Source organism: Pollicipes pollicipes, unplaced genomic scaffold (assembly GCF_011947565.3).
Source record: "Pollicipes pollicipes isolate AB1234 unplaced genomic scaffold, Ppol_2.1 Scaffold_3447;HRSCAF=4054_pilon_pilon_pilon, whole genome shotgun sequence".
Classification (NCBI taxonomy): domain Eukaryota; kingdom Metazoa; phylum Arthropoda; class Thecostraca; order Pollicipedomorpha; family Pollicipedidae; genus Pollicipes; species Pollicipes pollicipes.
Genome location: NW_023596297.1, coordinates 29,225,447 through 29,241,240, shown reverse-complemented (window position 1 = coordinate 29,241,240; position 15,794 = coordinate 29,225,447). Strand labels below are relative to the sequence as shown.

Below are 15,794 nucleotides of genomic sequence, written 5' to 3'. Positions count from 1 at the left end.
CGGGCAGGCCGACTGGCTGACGAGTGGTCGCCGAGTGAGCCACGTCGGGGTCACGCACGCCGTCGTCGCTGCCGCCTGCGGCCGCCGCCGGGCCGGCGGGCTTGCCGGCAGCGGCCGCCCGCCGGCGCCACTGTTTACCCGGCGCCGGCCCGGACAGGTGAATTTGGCGCTGCGCAGAATGATCGGGGAGGAATATAAACAGCGCGCCGGCCGCCGTCCGTCCAGGGGCGCGGCGGGGCCTCCTGGCCCTGACCTGCCGGCGCGGCCGCGGCCGCCGGCTGTACCGGCGTGCCAGCCGAGGAGCGGAGGTGCCCGTCCGGCCGCCGCTTCTGGCGTGCGATGGCCGCGTGCCACTCTTCCATGGCTCAGGTGGTGGCGTGGATACCGCATTGTCGGTGGGCTCCCTGGGCCATTTCACACCCGGGCCCTGTCTGAGCCGTCAAGGGCTCTTGAGATCTGGTCAGGCGTCGAGCTCACGGACTGGACGAGAAAGCTATTGTTCTTACCCGCAGCTTAGTGCAGACGGCGTGGTTCCCTGGTGGCAAGGGGACGCCTTCACGCCTGCCGGGTGGTAGGTGACAGCCATGGTCTTTGAGGCGCCACAAAGTCGTCTTGATTGTTGTGGAAGTGACGTTTATCGTGATGCGTTATCTATCACATATCATTTCGTATCTTTCCAACTCGATGGCGGCATCTGGGCCGATTCCAGTGTCGCATATAATTTCCTCATGAAACCGATTATTTGTAACGACATTTCTCGACGCTTTTGTTTGACGTGAGTTCATAATCACCAAGCTCGAATGCTTCAGCTAAAGCCGGTATATTTGTCTTTCACCCATTTGCTTGGCCCAACCGTGAATCAATTCTTGACCCGTTTGCTTCAACTCGAGTTCTTGATCGCCAAGCTTCCGAACGCTCCCACGAACGCCGGTGTATTTTTCCTTCGCCTGTTTGCTTGATCTGTTATCCCTTGTATACGTGTTTCCGCGTTGCTTGGCGGTCGCCTGTAATTATTTGTCGGTCGGCTGGCAGCGGGCGCGGTGTTATGCAGGTGGCAGGCGGGGGCGACAGCTGACGCGCCTGCCGGCTGAGGCGGCGGCCTGCTCGCCGACGGCCGACGGCGGCGGCGGCGGCGGCCCGACAACCGTTACCCTTTGTTCGGCGCGGCCGGCATGTGATGGCTGGGGTCAGCCGTGTCAGCTCGGGCCCGGCCCTGCTGACAGTGCGCCGCCGCAGCCAACCGGCGAGGGAGAGGGGGAGCTAGACGGGCTCATCGCGTGAGTGAACCACTCGTGTCGCGAGCGGCCGTGTCGTGGCGCCGCGCGGCATGGAGCCCCGCACGGGTGTGCCGGCAGGTAGCGGCCCCTGCAAACCGGTCTGAGTCGAGCCTCGCCGGCTACGGTTCATGTTGGATCGTGCTCGAAGCACATGATGGAACATGAATTTTCGATCGGAATCATCAGTGAAAGACGTGATGTTTTACCTTTTCCAATTACTGGTCATTAGTCCGTACCACGGCGGGTCACGGGAAATGCCGAAGGCTGCCTTGAGGCGAACGGGCCCCCTCTCAGCGGCGTCTGTGCTTATTGGATTGAATCACGACAGGTTAATTTGTGGGAAAGGGTTGGGCCGCCCTGCAGAGGTGCCCTATGTGCGGGGTTCTTCACCGTCGTGAGGCTGACTGTGCCGGAGCGGTGGCGTTTTCACTGAGCCCTGCCCGTCCGAGCCCGCGGCGGCACTGACTCTTAGTCTGAGTCAGAGTCGGAGCATGAGTCAGATGAGTTGGTCGGCGACTCCCGGGCGGGGCCGCCCGGCCGCGGCCGCGGCAGCGCTGGATTAAGGCCGCCGCGTCTGCCATCAGCGGCCGGCGACGAGCGGCCGCGAGGGGGAGGGAGGCCGTGCAGACGGCGACGGGCCGGCCGCACGGCCGTACATTCCGAGCCGGTCGCGCCGGCCCGGGCACATCCGGCCGGCCGCCGCCTGTGCCGACTTGTTCACGGCCGGCGTGTCTGGAGACGGCTGCAGCGGTGCCGGCCGGCGGCGGGCCTCAGACGGCGTCGGCACCGGGACCGGCCGTGTGGTGTGAGTGTGTGTGCCGGGGAGAGACTGCGCAGCTCCTCCTCGGGCGATCCCCGCCGCGGAGTGATCCTGTGGACGGGCGGGGTGTCCCTGCCGGCGACTGGCTGACTGACTGACCGGCTCACCGACTGGCGGAAGGGCTCGGTGTTGCCGCGGAGACGCCAGGTGTAGTCGGGCTTGGCGAGCCGGCACCAACAGAGCGGACCACGCTGCCGGTGAGTCCTTGCCGAATTTCGGTGGTGCTGGGTCAACAGAAACAGGTGCTTATCACTGCCATTCGGAATCCAGTAGCGTGCATGGTGAGCCGGTCAAGCAGGAGTTGGTCTGTCCATACAGCTCATGTAACGTTTAAGGTATCATTCACCCTGAAAAGGTCTGATATTTCAATGTCCCCGGCATGTCCGTCAGCTGGAAGTTGTTGATATTTTTTGGTTGCTTCTAGAAGGTCTCCTTGAATCTTGATCTGCCCATCATCGCGTTTAGCGGCAGAGACAGCACCTGTCAAGAGCCCTCAGTGCAAACCTGGCGACGGGTGGTTACGAGGCCGCCGCTACGTGCCTTGTCTGCATTCATGTAGAGATCAAGGTCAAGCTGCCATATAAGCCGCAGCTCGGATGATTGGCATGACGGTGGTAAGGATTAAAATGCCGGTTTTCTGCGATCAAGTGGGGTCCTGAATTTTACGAGTCATCGTCATGCCTTGCCATAAACTAAGCGTCGGAATGTCTCCGTCGTTTCTCCATCTATGGTCTCGACTGGACGCCCCACGGACGACAAGCGGTGTCATGGCGCTGTGTCAGCGACGCGCTTTCCCAGCTTCCGCCGCCTGTCGGCTGTATCCCAGCTCCCGCCGCCTGTCAGAGGCGGATCCCAGCTCCCGCCGCCTGTCAACCGGATCCCAGCTCCGCCGCCTGTCGGCTAGATCCCAGCTCCCGCCGCCTGTCGACTGGATCCCAGCTCCTGTCGCCTGTCTATGGGATCCCAGGTCCTGCCGCTTTTCGGCCAAATCCAAGCTCCCGTCGCTTTTTGACCCGATCCAAGCTCCCGTCGCCTGTCAACTGGATCCCAGCTCCTGTCGCCTGTCGACCGGATCCAAGCTCCCGTCACCTGTCGACTGGATCCCAGCTTCTGTCGCCTGTCGACCGCATCCAAGCTCCCGTCGCCTGTCGGCCAGATCCCAGCTCCCGCCGCCTGTCGGCTGTATCCCAGCTCCTGCCGCCTGTCAGCCGGATCCCAGCCCCCGCCGCCCGTCGGCTGTATCCCAGTTCCCGCCGCCTGTTGGCTAGATCCCAGCTCCCGCCGCCTGTCAGCCGGATCCCAGCTCCCGCCACCTGTCGGCTGTATCCCATCTCCCGCCGCCTGTTGGCTGGATCCCAGCTCCTGTCGCCTGTCTATCGGATCCCAGCTCCGCCGCCTGTCGGCTGGACCCAAGCTCCCGTCGCTTTTCGGCCGGATCTAAGCTCCCGTCGCCTGTCAACTGGATCCCACCTCCCGCCATCTGTCAACCGGATCCCAGCTTTCGCCGCTTGTCGATCGGATCCCAGCTCTGGCCGCTTGTCGATCGGATCCCAGCTCCCGCCGTCTGCCGGCCGGCGGCCGGTCCCGCGGGACGCCGGGCGCCGGCCGACCTCTCCTGCCACGGACGCCACGCGCCGGCCGACCTCTCCTGGCACGGCCGGTCCGATCTCGGCCGGCTGAGCGGCCGCTGATTGTCTTGCGCCGCCGCGGGACGAGCCGGCCGACCTGCCCGGTCAAGGTCGCCACCGGCCGGGGATTGATCGGGCCCGGCCCGCGGCGCGGTCGGCCGGCGCCGTGCAGAACGCCGGCTGGCTAAGCTGTGAACGCCTGACACCCTCCCGAGAGAGCGTCAGGAAGGCGTCCCGTTCGAGCGCTCTGACGTGGGCGGCGCCCTGCCAGAGCTCGTTAGTTGTGGGATTCTGGGGCGCGGCGACTGTTGCGGGGCGTTCGCGCCCACGAGCCGCTGCACAGCGGTCTGTCAGCTGGTGCGCATCGGACTCATAAATGCTCGCCCGCGGAGCTAGTCATATCGGCGACACGGCCCATTTATTATCCTGCAAGTCCCGGATAATGAACCTCCCTAAAGGGAGGTGTGGATTGATGTGAATGCCAGTGTTGGTGTCAAGTTGCATATCAATGGCGAGCGCTGGATACGTGGAAAAGAAAGCGGTTCAATTGTGGAAACAACATCACGATAACATATTTTTGCAAACACCACGTGCATGTGCATGTGACTAAGTTCTGTATATTTTACTTTCTCCGTCGTAATTCGTAGTTGGTATTCTCTGGAATTATTGCCGTTGCTGTTATCAACTCGGTGCTCTGTTGATTTGTTGCATATTTAGGGACACTTAGCTGTGCGTTGGTTTTGGCATGGGGTATGTTTTGTCTGTGAAGGTTCATGGCGCCGTATTTCCACCACGCCGGCCTTCGGACAGTCTCATATTTTCTTTTGCGCCCTACTGAAAGCAGCGTAAGGAATGCAGTGGAATGGATTGAGACCATTCGACGGCGAGGAATCTTTTCCGCTGCATGCAGACGGCCTCGTGGAGGCACGCGCTATGCCTTACATGCTAATTTTCAGACAGGAGCATGCACATGATTTCGGACGTATTGTGAGCATGGTCTGAATACACTAGTTCAACACGTTTCCCGTTCAATCACCTAAATTGGACGTTTCATGACTTTTGATCCGGGATTTCATGTGTTGTTCCTCAGTTACTGGGGGCAGATTTCATTCAGTCTCGCTCGTTACCCGAGTGCTCTTTCCGCCTGGTGATACACGATATGCGCTCCGGCACGGCAGCCGGGATTGGGCTGAAAGAGCCGCACCACCGCCGGCTGAGGTGACCTACTCTACCGCCGTGACCTCCGACCATGATGCCGCGCCGCCGCCGGCTGAGGCGACCCACGGCTGGCGGTCACGGCCCAGCACCGCGCCGCCTCTGCCGCACACCGGAGCCCTGGCGCGGCACGGCGCGCCGCCGGCCGCACGCGGCGGCTGGCGCCACCTGGGCGATCTGGAGGCAGGTGGCGCTGCAGGCATCCGCTGGCTTCAGTGCCCTTGGCTGGGGCTGGTTGTCGGTGCACTCTTGAGAATATAAACAAGGCTCCGCTCTCTCCGTTGCGTTGTCGACGTCTCATTGTAGCCCCAATAGACTCCGGTACGGGGAGCGTATAAGGTGTAGACCCTGGGAAGTGTAAAACTTCATGTGAGAAGGTAGTCTCTTGCCATAAGGAGGGAGTTGCTCGCATATGTTTCCGCTTTGTTTGTTTGTTACGTTGCATTGCGTTGCGCGTTTCGCGGTTGTGCGTTTAGGATGCTTATGAACGTGTTAAGCGCACTCAGCACACCAAATCAATATTTATATTAAGTTCGTGCAAAAATATGGAATGGAGGACGGTGCGTGGTTTTTTGGTTGCGTGATGAAGACATACAATTATAACTGAAATGCTCAGTACGCGTGGGTTCAGCTGCTCCATTGGGCACGGAAGTGGTATGCTTGCATATTTGCGCTGCTGGACTTGCGACTTTTGGAGGGGATATGTTGCGTCGAGGTTCCCAATTACGTTTCGAATGTTAACTTTTCTGTCTTTTTGAACACTTACGGTGATGTTCGGTTTGACGTTCAGTATACCAGGAGGCGGCGGTTTAAGAGCAGTTATGAAACATTTGTTGGCATATATTGTGAAAGAACTCATGTTTTCAGTCGTGTTCATTGTCCATATCCACTAGCCACACTCGTCTGATTGTTATCACTGACGCTCTTCAGAAAGACGAACAATCAGAAGCTCAAGGGGTTCTTGCTTACTTCTATGTGGTTACGGTATGATCTTGGTTTTCACCTCCATGCTGTAATTCAGATGACCAATTGTCGGTTGTCGCTATCGTGTGCAAGTTCGCTTGAAGCATGTTTGAGGGCACGAACAGCGCCCTGTGCTATCGATGGCGGCAACACTGCGTTCGTTCCTGGGCTATGGGCTTAAGTGGAGCTGCGCTCTCCGAGCCGCGTACGTCCTGGGGCTTGTCTCTTACTCCCGAAATCGCGTGCCGCGTTAGGAGTCAAATCAAATCGTTTAAACGAAGTTAAAGATTTGGGAGCCAGTAGACGTCCCTCGAGGGGACGTCTCGTGACACCGCCACGCCCTATGTGGAGCGTGGGCGGCCTGTGGACTCCGCCATGCCTCACGTGGAGTTTTGGTGGCCTGTGGATTCCGCCATGCCGCATGCGGAGTGTTGGCGGCCTGTGGATTCCGCCGTGCCGCATGTGGAGCGTTGGCGGCCTGTGGATTCCGCCATGCCGCATGTGGAGTGTTGGCGGCCTGTGGATTCCGCCATGCCGCATGTGGAGCGTTGGCGGCCGGTGGCCTGACCGGTGCTGCCGCTGCCGTTCGCAGGTGCTGACTGCCGAGTGAATGGTGTGCGCGTGCGCATGAGAGCGTGACCGCTCGCCATGGATACGCTGAGTCGCAGCTGGGGCCGGCCGTGCCGCACGTGCGGCCAGCACCACGCGCGCCACGAGCCGCATGTGTACGACTACGTGGAGGAGGTGGACGAGGACCTGACGTGTCACATCTGTCTGCAGCCGCTGGTCGGGTAAGTGCTGCTCCCCCCCCCCCCCCGCCCGCGCCACCCCTCGGCGCCACCTCCGGTACCCGCGGCCGTGACTGTGACGCGTTGGATGGGCTCGGGGAACGTGCGAGGCGTGTCGAAAGGGGTTTTGCGGCGATCCGTCGAGGTCGGATCACCTACGTGGTCGAGCCACCTACCCATGAGAAGTACCTACGCTGATAGGATGAGTGGCACAGGGCCGGTGAGCCCGCGTGATGTGGTCGGCTCGGGTACTGGGCGCGGTGAGCTGACGTGTCTCTGGCTCCCGTGTCGTTCGACACGTGAAGTGCGGTCTTGCCGTCCTGTGACCGCTTGTACTAACGTCTCAACGGGCGGGTGGCGGCGTCGGTGTATGTGACCTGGGTCAGGTCGGTGCCTCTGGCTCTCCCCGAGTCACTGCCTGTATTGTGTGGGGTGTTGGAGGACCCAATCTCGCTCGCTGGTCGCCAAAGACCCCGTTAGGCGTGCATTAAATAGGCATCAAAATACAACGCTTGATGTGTGCCTGGGGTCGGGTCGGGTCGAGTCGGGTCGGGTCGGGTCGGGTCCCTCGGGCCCAGCCCCTGACGCTGTGCCCACCGCCACAGGTCGCTGGACACGCCCTGCGGCCATACGTTCTGCGGCGCCTGCCTGGTGCCGTACCTGAACTCGCACCAGAACTGCCCCATCTGCCGAGCGGCGCTCACCACGCAAGCGTGCCGCTCCTCCCCGCTCGTGCTGCAGAAGTGAGTAGCCAGTCGCCGCCCTCGTCGCTGTGAGGGCTTCTTCAGTATGTTTGCCATCGTCGCACCACCTGCAATGTGGCAGACGGATCCCATCACGCCACCTCCACGCGTTCCGCAAATAACTCCTGGTCCGCTCCGGCGCTCTCTTAAAGTTGCAAGTGTCGGCGGTGCGATGGTGAGGTAGTTCGCCGTCCGCGAGCCCCAGTCGTCGTCAGCGGCCGCGGCGACCGGCCGCGTGTCCGCACCGCGCTCCGGCGGCGGCTGCGGCCGATTGGACACATGCTGCGGCGGCCGCGGCCGCCCACGGCCGCCCGCGGCCGCCCGTGGTAGCCCGCGGTAGCCCGTGGTAGCCCGCGGTAGCCCGTGGTAGCCCGCGGTAGCCCGCGGTAGCCCGTGGTAGCCCGCGGCGGCGGACGGCGGCCAGTGCACAGAGGGCGTCCTCGTCTCGGCTGTAACGTGGCCGCCGCTAGTACGGGACGGCGGCGCGTGTCGGGGGCGATGCGCTCGCTGTCCGGACCCCAGTGAGCTCGAATCGCTTTTGAACTAGGGTGGGAGTGAAAAATTCCTTCAGAATAGACCGTGCGAGAGTGAAAAATTAAATTATCAAAAGATGGAACTTATGGGCTAGTGAGAGATGCTTCAGCGAACAAAGATATACATTTCAAGTGGGCATGGACGCAATATCATAAACCTTACAAAACTATTTTTTTAAGATATCAGGCCATTAAAGTGAAACAGAATGAAGTAAAGCATAATGATTTCATAACAGTATAATGAACATAAAAACTATCTTACACCAACCATTTGATGCTGCACTTTGCACTTCCCTTCCATAACATTTCTCAACACAAAGCAAAGCAAAGCAATTCAACAACAAACCAACAACAGAAAATTCAACAAGCATAAAGCACTCTTTCCCCGAAAGTAGCCAAATATGCCTAACCTGACGAGGCCTTACTTCATCTCATCCCGTTTAACCTGTTTGTACCACGGCATCATTTGGGAGTCACTGATTCTTGGACAATTTTTATTTCCACTTGCCATGTAATTTACCAACTTAACCTAACTTAGAGTAGCCCACATGTTGAACATCATTTCAACTCACCTCACCTATCTGTTGATAGCAGCACTTGTGATAAAAACATGATAGAGATCATCTTTGGCTGGTTTCAACTTCCATTTTAATTCAGTTCATTTGTGTCAGCTTGTGACACCAGGCAAAGTTAACAACACACAAATAAAAACACTTCGAATCACTCTGAACAACGAATTCTGAGTGCATGGTTAACCTATGTGAAGGGCAATATTGAGTATGCTCCACAAAACAATCTGTTCTCCAAAATAGCATAACTTTTAGATGACTATACCAGTGTTTCTGCTTGTCTTTTCAGCTGCAGCAAAAGCATCTATTTAGGTTTGTCCATTCATATTTAATGACAAAGTTGGAGATATTGGCTTTATATTTTGAATGGGATGGTCTGACTTCTTGCAGCATACTGATATTTACCTCATATTATATTTGCTATGCTGCTTAGAGTATCCCTGTGTTAAAAATATAGTGCATTTATACTGTACAGTCATTTGCCAGTCAGCAAACCATGTCAACTATGGACAGCATCTGGTTAAAACAACCATGATGGACCACTTCAAGAAGTTTGAGGCAAAAAATCGAGAACATGGAACTAAATAAGCCAGTTATATGCCTTGTGGCATCATAATTTGTCCTATGACAACGCTGGAAATATTAAAACAGAAAATGGCTGACTCTGGGTACAAATCATGTGTTGAAAGCAGGTAAGGTAGGCTATTACTTGCTCCACAGGAGACCTACTGGCTTTATAGAGGTACACTTCTTCCTGCTACCCCCGCCCCCTAAACAAAAAGTCGGTACCATTCGCATGGCTTGCTGACAAGGTCATCCCACCCACCCCTAAATATAAATATCAATCATGTCCACCAACCTACGAGATAAAAATGCGGCACAAGTAAGAGGTGTGCATGATAAGCAGTTCCTGAGCACAGAATCTCGCCATCAGACACTTCTGTATTAGCTGCGTCAGGTCTGTCCCAAAGCCATGTATGGCAGCATAACGTAGCCTGGTCAGACAGCGTGGTAAAGGCTTACTGGAGGTTTAACAGGGCAAAAATGGAGGTAAAAACAAGTTTCGTGCTTCAAGCTGTTTCTTGATTCCCCGTAAACTGTTCACGCATGGGTGCGTATTAAACATATTTTGGGCGGCTGGCGAATTAATACGATTTCTGTATAAAATACGTGCAATTTTGCAGATGGAGCATTTTGCAGAGAAATTGGTCAACATTTTAAGCAACAGATGGTATCTTTAAGGGCAATCGAAAAGGAAAGAATAATATAGTGATATCACACTCGTATGATACCAAGACAAACAAAAGTAACTAACTAACTATAAAGACTGATAACTTTTTGGCAAAATTTTTGTAATCCGCTGATTTGACTTAAAATCTGTGAACATGAGCGCTGAAGCGGTGATATTCATCTCGTGAATTTTATTAAGGAAACATTTCTTGATTGTTCATTCCTGCATTTCGGGAGTGATGCAATTTAGTGGTCAAGTTTCTTCGCGTAAAAGAAATACGTGGAGTAAAATTATCTACCAAGCTTTGCTGGTGTTTGCACCAGACTCTGCTTTCGTGGTGTGGTGGTGAGACCAAAAATGTTGTGGATGCGTGAAAACCTTGCCTTTGGCACACAGCTGCCGATTGTGATGCATTTTGTAAACAAACCAAACTTGACACATGCAAGCGACTGAAGTCGCTGGGGCTCTTGGGCTTGAGGGTACCTGGCGCCCTTGCTCTGTGCATACATATACATGATCCAGATGTAGGTGAGGCAGGACATAGCCATAGGTGTCCAGGTTCTGTGGAGCCTTGTTTATGCTTGATGGTTTCAAGTGAGCTTGGTTTTGAATGACATCTGAGAGACTCAGAAAGGGAAATATGGGTTTGGCATGTGCGACTGGACAATATTACATAAGAGTGAAAAATTCACATCGAATAAGGGGAAAAAGAGTGAAAAATCCCTCCTCATAGGGTGTTGCTTCACACCCAAAGTCGGCAGTTCTAGGACGCTGCCGGGCCCTATGTCTGGCCGGCCGCCGCCTGACGTCAAGGGCGCAGCCGCCGCCGGCCGACCGCTCCGGGTCGTGGCTGTCGCACGGGGACGAGGACGTGGTGTGGCGTGCGTTCTCTGGCTCCAAGCAGGTGCTGTCAGCTTGCTCAAAGTTAGACTGGCCAAACGCATGAGATCGGAATATCACTGGCGACCATGGAATTGCGCCAAGCAAACTTAGAGTGATCAAGTCAAACCTAGGCGAGTGGCAATCCCTCTCAACACGACAATAGAAAAGAGAAATTTAATCTGCGCCGCATCTGCATAGGTCACACGAACGGGACGCACATGGTTTCCTCATCTCGGCAGAGCAAGCACCGAAATATGTTCGCTATTATCACGCGCTGTTCTTTGCTCATGTCCTCGTGCATTGCCCTCACTTCGCCAGCGAGAGGTATCGTCACTTCGGCCGTCATATGCAACGTAGATTGTCCTTGCGTTCACTCGTAGGCGAGGACCCTACTATCGACATGAGAGCAGTTATTGCATTTGTAAACGACATTGAGCTCACGATTATTTGTTCACCCTTACGGCCTCTTTTGACGCCGCACGACCCTGGTTGAAAGCACCCTGGCGTACTTACCCTGCACTCTGCGTGTTGCTACCGTTCATTTTGCACGACTTGCGCCTTTTGGACACGCTTCTGAAACATACAAAGCGAAAAGGCTCTTCCGTGTCGTCTTCGCACCGGCCATACCAATGAAACATATGGTGTATTGGTATCAGGAGGTCAAGCCCCACGACTCCGCGTTGTGACCACCCGCTGTCAGTTGCCCACGCGCGGGTTCAGTGTCGCCAGCGCACTGTTGAGCGTCAGAGATGCTTTGGCTGCAGCACGCGGCGCAGACTGTCCCAGCGTTCCCTCATTGTTGACGTCACCCTGACGAACCCTGTCGTTGACGTCAAATTCGCTGAAACGTCTATGCATGACATCGGTTTTAGAGTCATTTTCACGCTTGTTTGATGGCCCTTGACTCTGTGTTGTGTTGATGACTGTGTCTGTGTACCTAGTGGGTACGCCACGGATGGGCGGGACACATGATTAGCAATTAACATGGTTAATGGCGCAAAATAACCGCTGCGGTCGAATCGCCGCCAAACCCAAACATCATCACTGAACGCGTCCGCACCATCCAGGAGCGTGCGGTCCTCAGCTGGACCGCACGTGCTCTTACCCATCCCAATTTCACAGGCGATTCGCCAAGGATTTGTTCTGGATGTGTTTTTGCGGCGGAGATTTCGTCAGAAATGGCCTTTCATGTGAGGAAATTGTCGGATAGATGTGCGAGGGAGACCGCAGCTGTGGACATCATAACGATCGCAGATGGTGTTCGGCGCAGCTGCATATTGTCATAAACTAAGCTGGAGAACGTCCCGCGCTGAGTTTGCCTCGCACGTGACACGTTCGACTGAGCACACTGGACTTGGGTTGAGCGGAAACGGGGAGAAGGAATAATGGAACGTTTTAGTGAGCTGGATTGAAACAGGACATTGCGCGCGGCCCTGTGCACACATCCACCATAACAGCCGGGACCCTGTGCAGCTCAGGCGGCTTTGCGTCCTCAAAGGCCAAGCGAATTTTCAGCTGGCAGTTGCTTTCAAGGAGGCTTCCAAAATGGAACACCGCAGAGTAACGACGCGCACATGTACACCCTGATGGGCCCATCGTTCCAATTGCAGACCCATGTAAGCATTACTTGTTACCACAGGACTTTCTGCCACGCAGAAATCCTTTTACATAACTCATCGCCGGAAGCAGCCCGATATTGTCTGCGGTGTCGGCGCCATACGTGTTTTTTTATAACGGGATTCGTCCAGGCAAACACTCAGACATGGAGCGTACAACCAGCCAGCGGGCCGCCCGCTGGTGGCAGTCTGTTCAGACGCGTTTTATTCTATTCATTGTTTGCTTAGAGAAGGGGCCGCGACACATGTCGCACGATTTTGAAGGGTGCCAGCGACTGGAGAGGCAGCGCTCAAACGCCTCTGGCACAGCGGTGCTTCGAACCCAGGCTCCCCGCTCCGGAGCCGAAGGCGCCAGCCACGCGAACGCGGACACGAATGCGTCCAGCTAAAGCCTGCTGGTGACGCGCTCGGGGCAGCACTCGGCGCCGCTCCACGTGTGCGTCATTGTCCGGCGGTTCGCCGTGTTTTTTAGGGAGGGTGGAGGGGCGGGGCGGCACACCTCGGTTGACTGTGGATAGGGCGGCGCCTTCGGAGGCGGATCGGCGCGTTGGCATTTTGGATCGACGATGACAGGTCCGAGCGGGATATATCGTGTCTCCGGAGCGGGATATGCCATGCCTCCAGAGCGGGATGTCATGTTTTCAGAGCGGGATATGTCTTTATGGTGTGACTACGCGCAATGCTTTGGATGCTATTGTAAGCTGCGGCGACGAATACTGCACTCAGTTTAATGCGTCTCTATTTGTCGTGGCACTTACAAGTATGAGATGTCGTTGGATGCGTTTCACAGATGTTTGCTTTTTGCCCCACCCCTAAGCACCCGAACAAGCCCGGCGTGGCATAAGGAGAAGAAAGGGGCCTAATAGGTTATAGATCTGCTAGTATCACGCGTATCTCGAGCATGTTCCTGGGCGTATAGCCCCTGTCTTTAAAATTATATATATATATATATATATATATATATATATATGTAAAGTCGGACTATGCTAACGATTTTTGTGGTGTTTTGGTGTGGCGACATCTTTATTTATTTCGGCCAAAAGCTTATATTTGTTGGAACTAACTGCTGTTGGACTAACTAACTGCGGTGACCACATGGACACACGTTCTGAATTGACTGTCATGAGCTGCATAACCATAGCTGTCGAAAAGACCCGAAAAATCAATCACCCATCATGGGTTTTCACTTTTTACATTGGCACGCACGCTGCCTGTCGGTTTGATCGATGTCCAAACATCCATGCGTGTCAATGCTGTACCCATTGCCGGCGCTATCTGTTCATTGTGCGGCCGCCGACGCGACGTGCGTGCGCATTTGCTTCACGCCAGGGCTGCGCTTTTGGCGGTCCACCTAACCCCGGCAGCGCAGGCCGTCCCCGGCCCGGCGGCGCCCCGCCACAGCGCCGGCCGGCTGGCGACGTGTCGCCGCCAGCGACGGCGGCCGCCTCGCCGCGAGCTGCCTCATTGGTAGGCTGGTCGTCGCCGCCCGCTCTAATAAGCCAACCGTGCTCCGGTGTCGCGGCGGCCGTCGACAGGCGTCGGCCGCCGTCGGCCGCCGTGTCCCGCTCAAAGGGAGCGCACGGGTCCGCTGTCCGTCCCGGCTCGGCTCAAGTAGTGCTTTGACGCCGGCGCTCGTTCTTCGCGACCGTCGTAGTGTCGCGGTGTCACGCCTAGGGACTACCAATGGTTGCGTGCAGGCATGTGACAGGTTTCCGCCCAGTGCGCGCTGGCAGCGGCGTTGTCGGTGGCCGTTTATGTCTGTGCATCGTGCTGCGCGGCGCTTTGCTGGCGGTCGGCCGTATCGATGGCTGCGATGGGGCAGCGCGGCTCGGCGGCTGTGGCGTGCCATCAGCGCCCGATCAGGCACGAGCCCCTGCACGTCAAACTCGGTGTGTCCCGCCGTCCCTGCCGTGTGGTCCGGCGGCGCGTCAGGGGCCGCTCAAGCTGCAGTCCGCCGCTGCCCGGCGGGCGCCCGCCGGAGAGCGAGAGCGGGGGACGGGACCGTGCGGAGCGGGCCCGTCTCGCAGCCTGACTGCGTGCGACGAGAGCCGGAGTCGTAGCCGCGCTGCGTAGTCGTGAGTCAGCTGTCGTGACGCCGTCGCTGCTAGTGACCAGCGCCGGGCCGGTGCCGGCTCCGGTCCCGGCTCGGGCTGCCGCCGCCGGGCGCCGGCATCGGCCCGGGCCCCGGCTGCGGCCGCGGCCCGGCTCGAGTTGCCGCCGCCGGAGACGATCAGCTTATTATCGCCGGTCGGTGATTTGTGGCCTGCTGGGGCTGGCCGACCGACCTCGCCGACCGACGTTCGGTGATGAGGTGTCGGACGTGACGGCCGGCGGCGACGCGGCTCTGTCACGTGACTCCGGACGGGACGGCGCCGCCCCGGGCCGCTGAGACGTGCTGGGGAGGCGCCGTCGGAGCTGGCGCGAAGACACGATCGGCCGAGCTCGGCTAGGCGCTGGGCGGTGGGCTCCACGAGGTAGGGGAAGCCGCGCAGGTTGCATTTGTGCCGCCCGGTTGTGCTGGGGGAGGTCGGAGGACACCTGAAACTGAATCCTCCGTTCGTGCGCGCTGCTCACTCTGCAGCCGCGGCGAGCGCGTTGTTACCACATCGACATCCTCCTTCTCAGCTCGGGGCTTTGCAGAGCGTGACGAGCAGGCTGTTAGGCAGCGTGCGACCGCCGCCCGCCGCGCCGCTCCGTGTCGGCTGCCGGTGCGCCCCAGCTGGCGCCGGCCGACGGCCGTGTTTTTCGGCCGGCCATCGCCATTCAGTCGGCGTGCGTCGGCCTCGACGGACGCCTCTGTTTACTCGGCCAATTCCCGGAGAGCCGGTCCCGGCCGCGGCGCGAAGGCATCCCGACAGGCGCCGCGCGCCGTCGGCCCGCTCCAGCGGCGCCGGGGTGGGGCCCGGCGGACCGGACCGGCGCCGGTGCGCCACGTGCCGCCCGTGCGGCCGAGTTTGTCCAACAAGGCGCGTCAGCCATGGCTGCCGCCGGACTTGGCGTCAAGTTTGGTGGCCCGGCGGTGCGCGCGAGCGCCGGGTTGGTTTGATTGCGGTCTGGCAGGCTGGTGGATGCACCTGTTGCACTGCCGTGGGGGACCGGCGGGGCCGACCCCTGCCCGCTCATAGACATCGGAGGCTCGAGTCGTTACAAGTCGCCCGTCGTGCACTAGGGTCTATGAGCGGATGGGGTCGGTGGTTTGGGCCTGGCTGCCGCTGTGGATGCGTCACGGGCGCAGGACGGCCACCAAAAATAACATGCTGCCACTTTTTGATTCACATAACCTTGATAGATTCCCTTTTTGCTGGGATGGCATTGAGATTGGGGCACTTCAAAGGCTCCAGCCCCACCAGCCCAGAAGAGGAATGCCATTTTAACGAACGACTTTTGCTGACGTTTAATGCGCGCTGCGATAGCGTGACACGACGGGCATTTGCGCCAGCCGAACCCGTTTGGCCGATAGCAGTTGGGTCGCTATGACCGGTCGCTTGAGCGCGTTCTCTGAGACGCGAATGCACATGTCGACCACAGC

General features: G+C 57.7%; 1 protein-coding gene across 1 annotated transcript in view; it reads left to right on the top strand.

The window, feature by feature from the left end:
• LOC119092103 (ligand of Numb protein X 2) overlaps positions 1-15,794 on the top strand; it is a 78,640-nt gene that overhangs the window by 8,303 nt on the left and 54,543 nt on the right. The window contains exons 2-3 of the mRNA XM_037215077.1: positions 6,496-6,694; positions 7,297-7,434. Coding sequence (XP_037070972.1) covers positions 6,552-6,694; positions 7,297-7,434 — 281 coding nt within the window. The 5' untranslated portion in view covers positions 6,496-6,551. The remainder of the gene's footprint in view (positions 1-6,495; positions 6,695-7,296; positions 7,435-15,794) is intronic.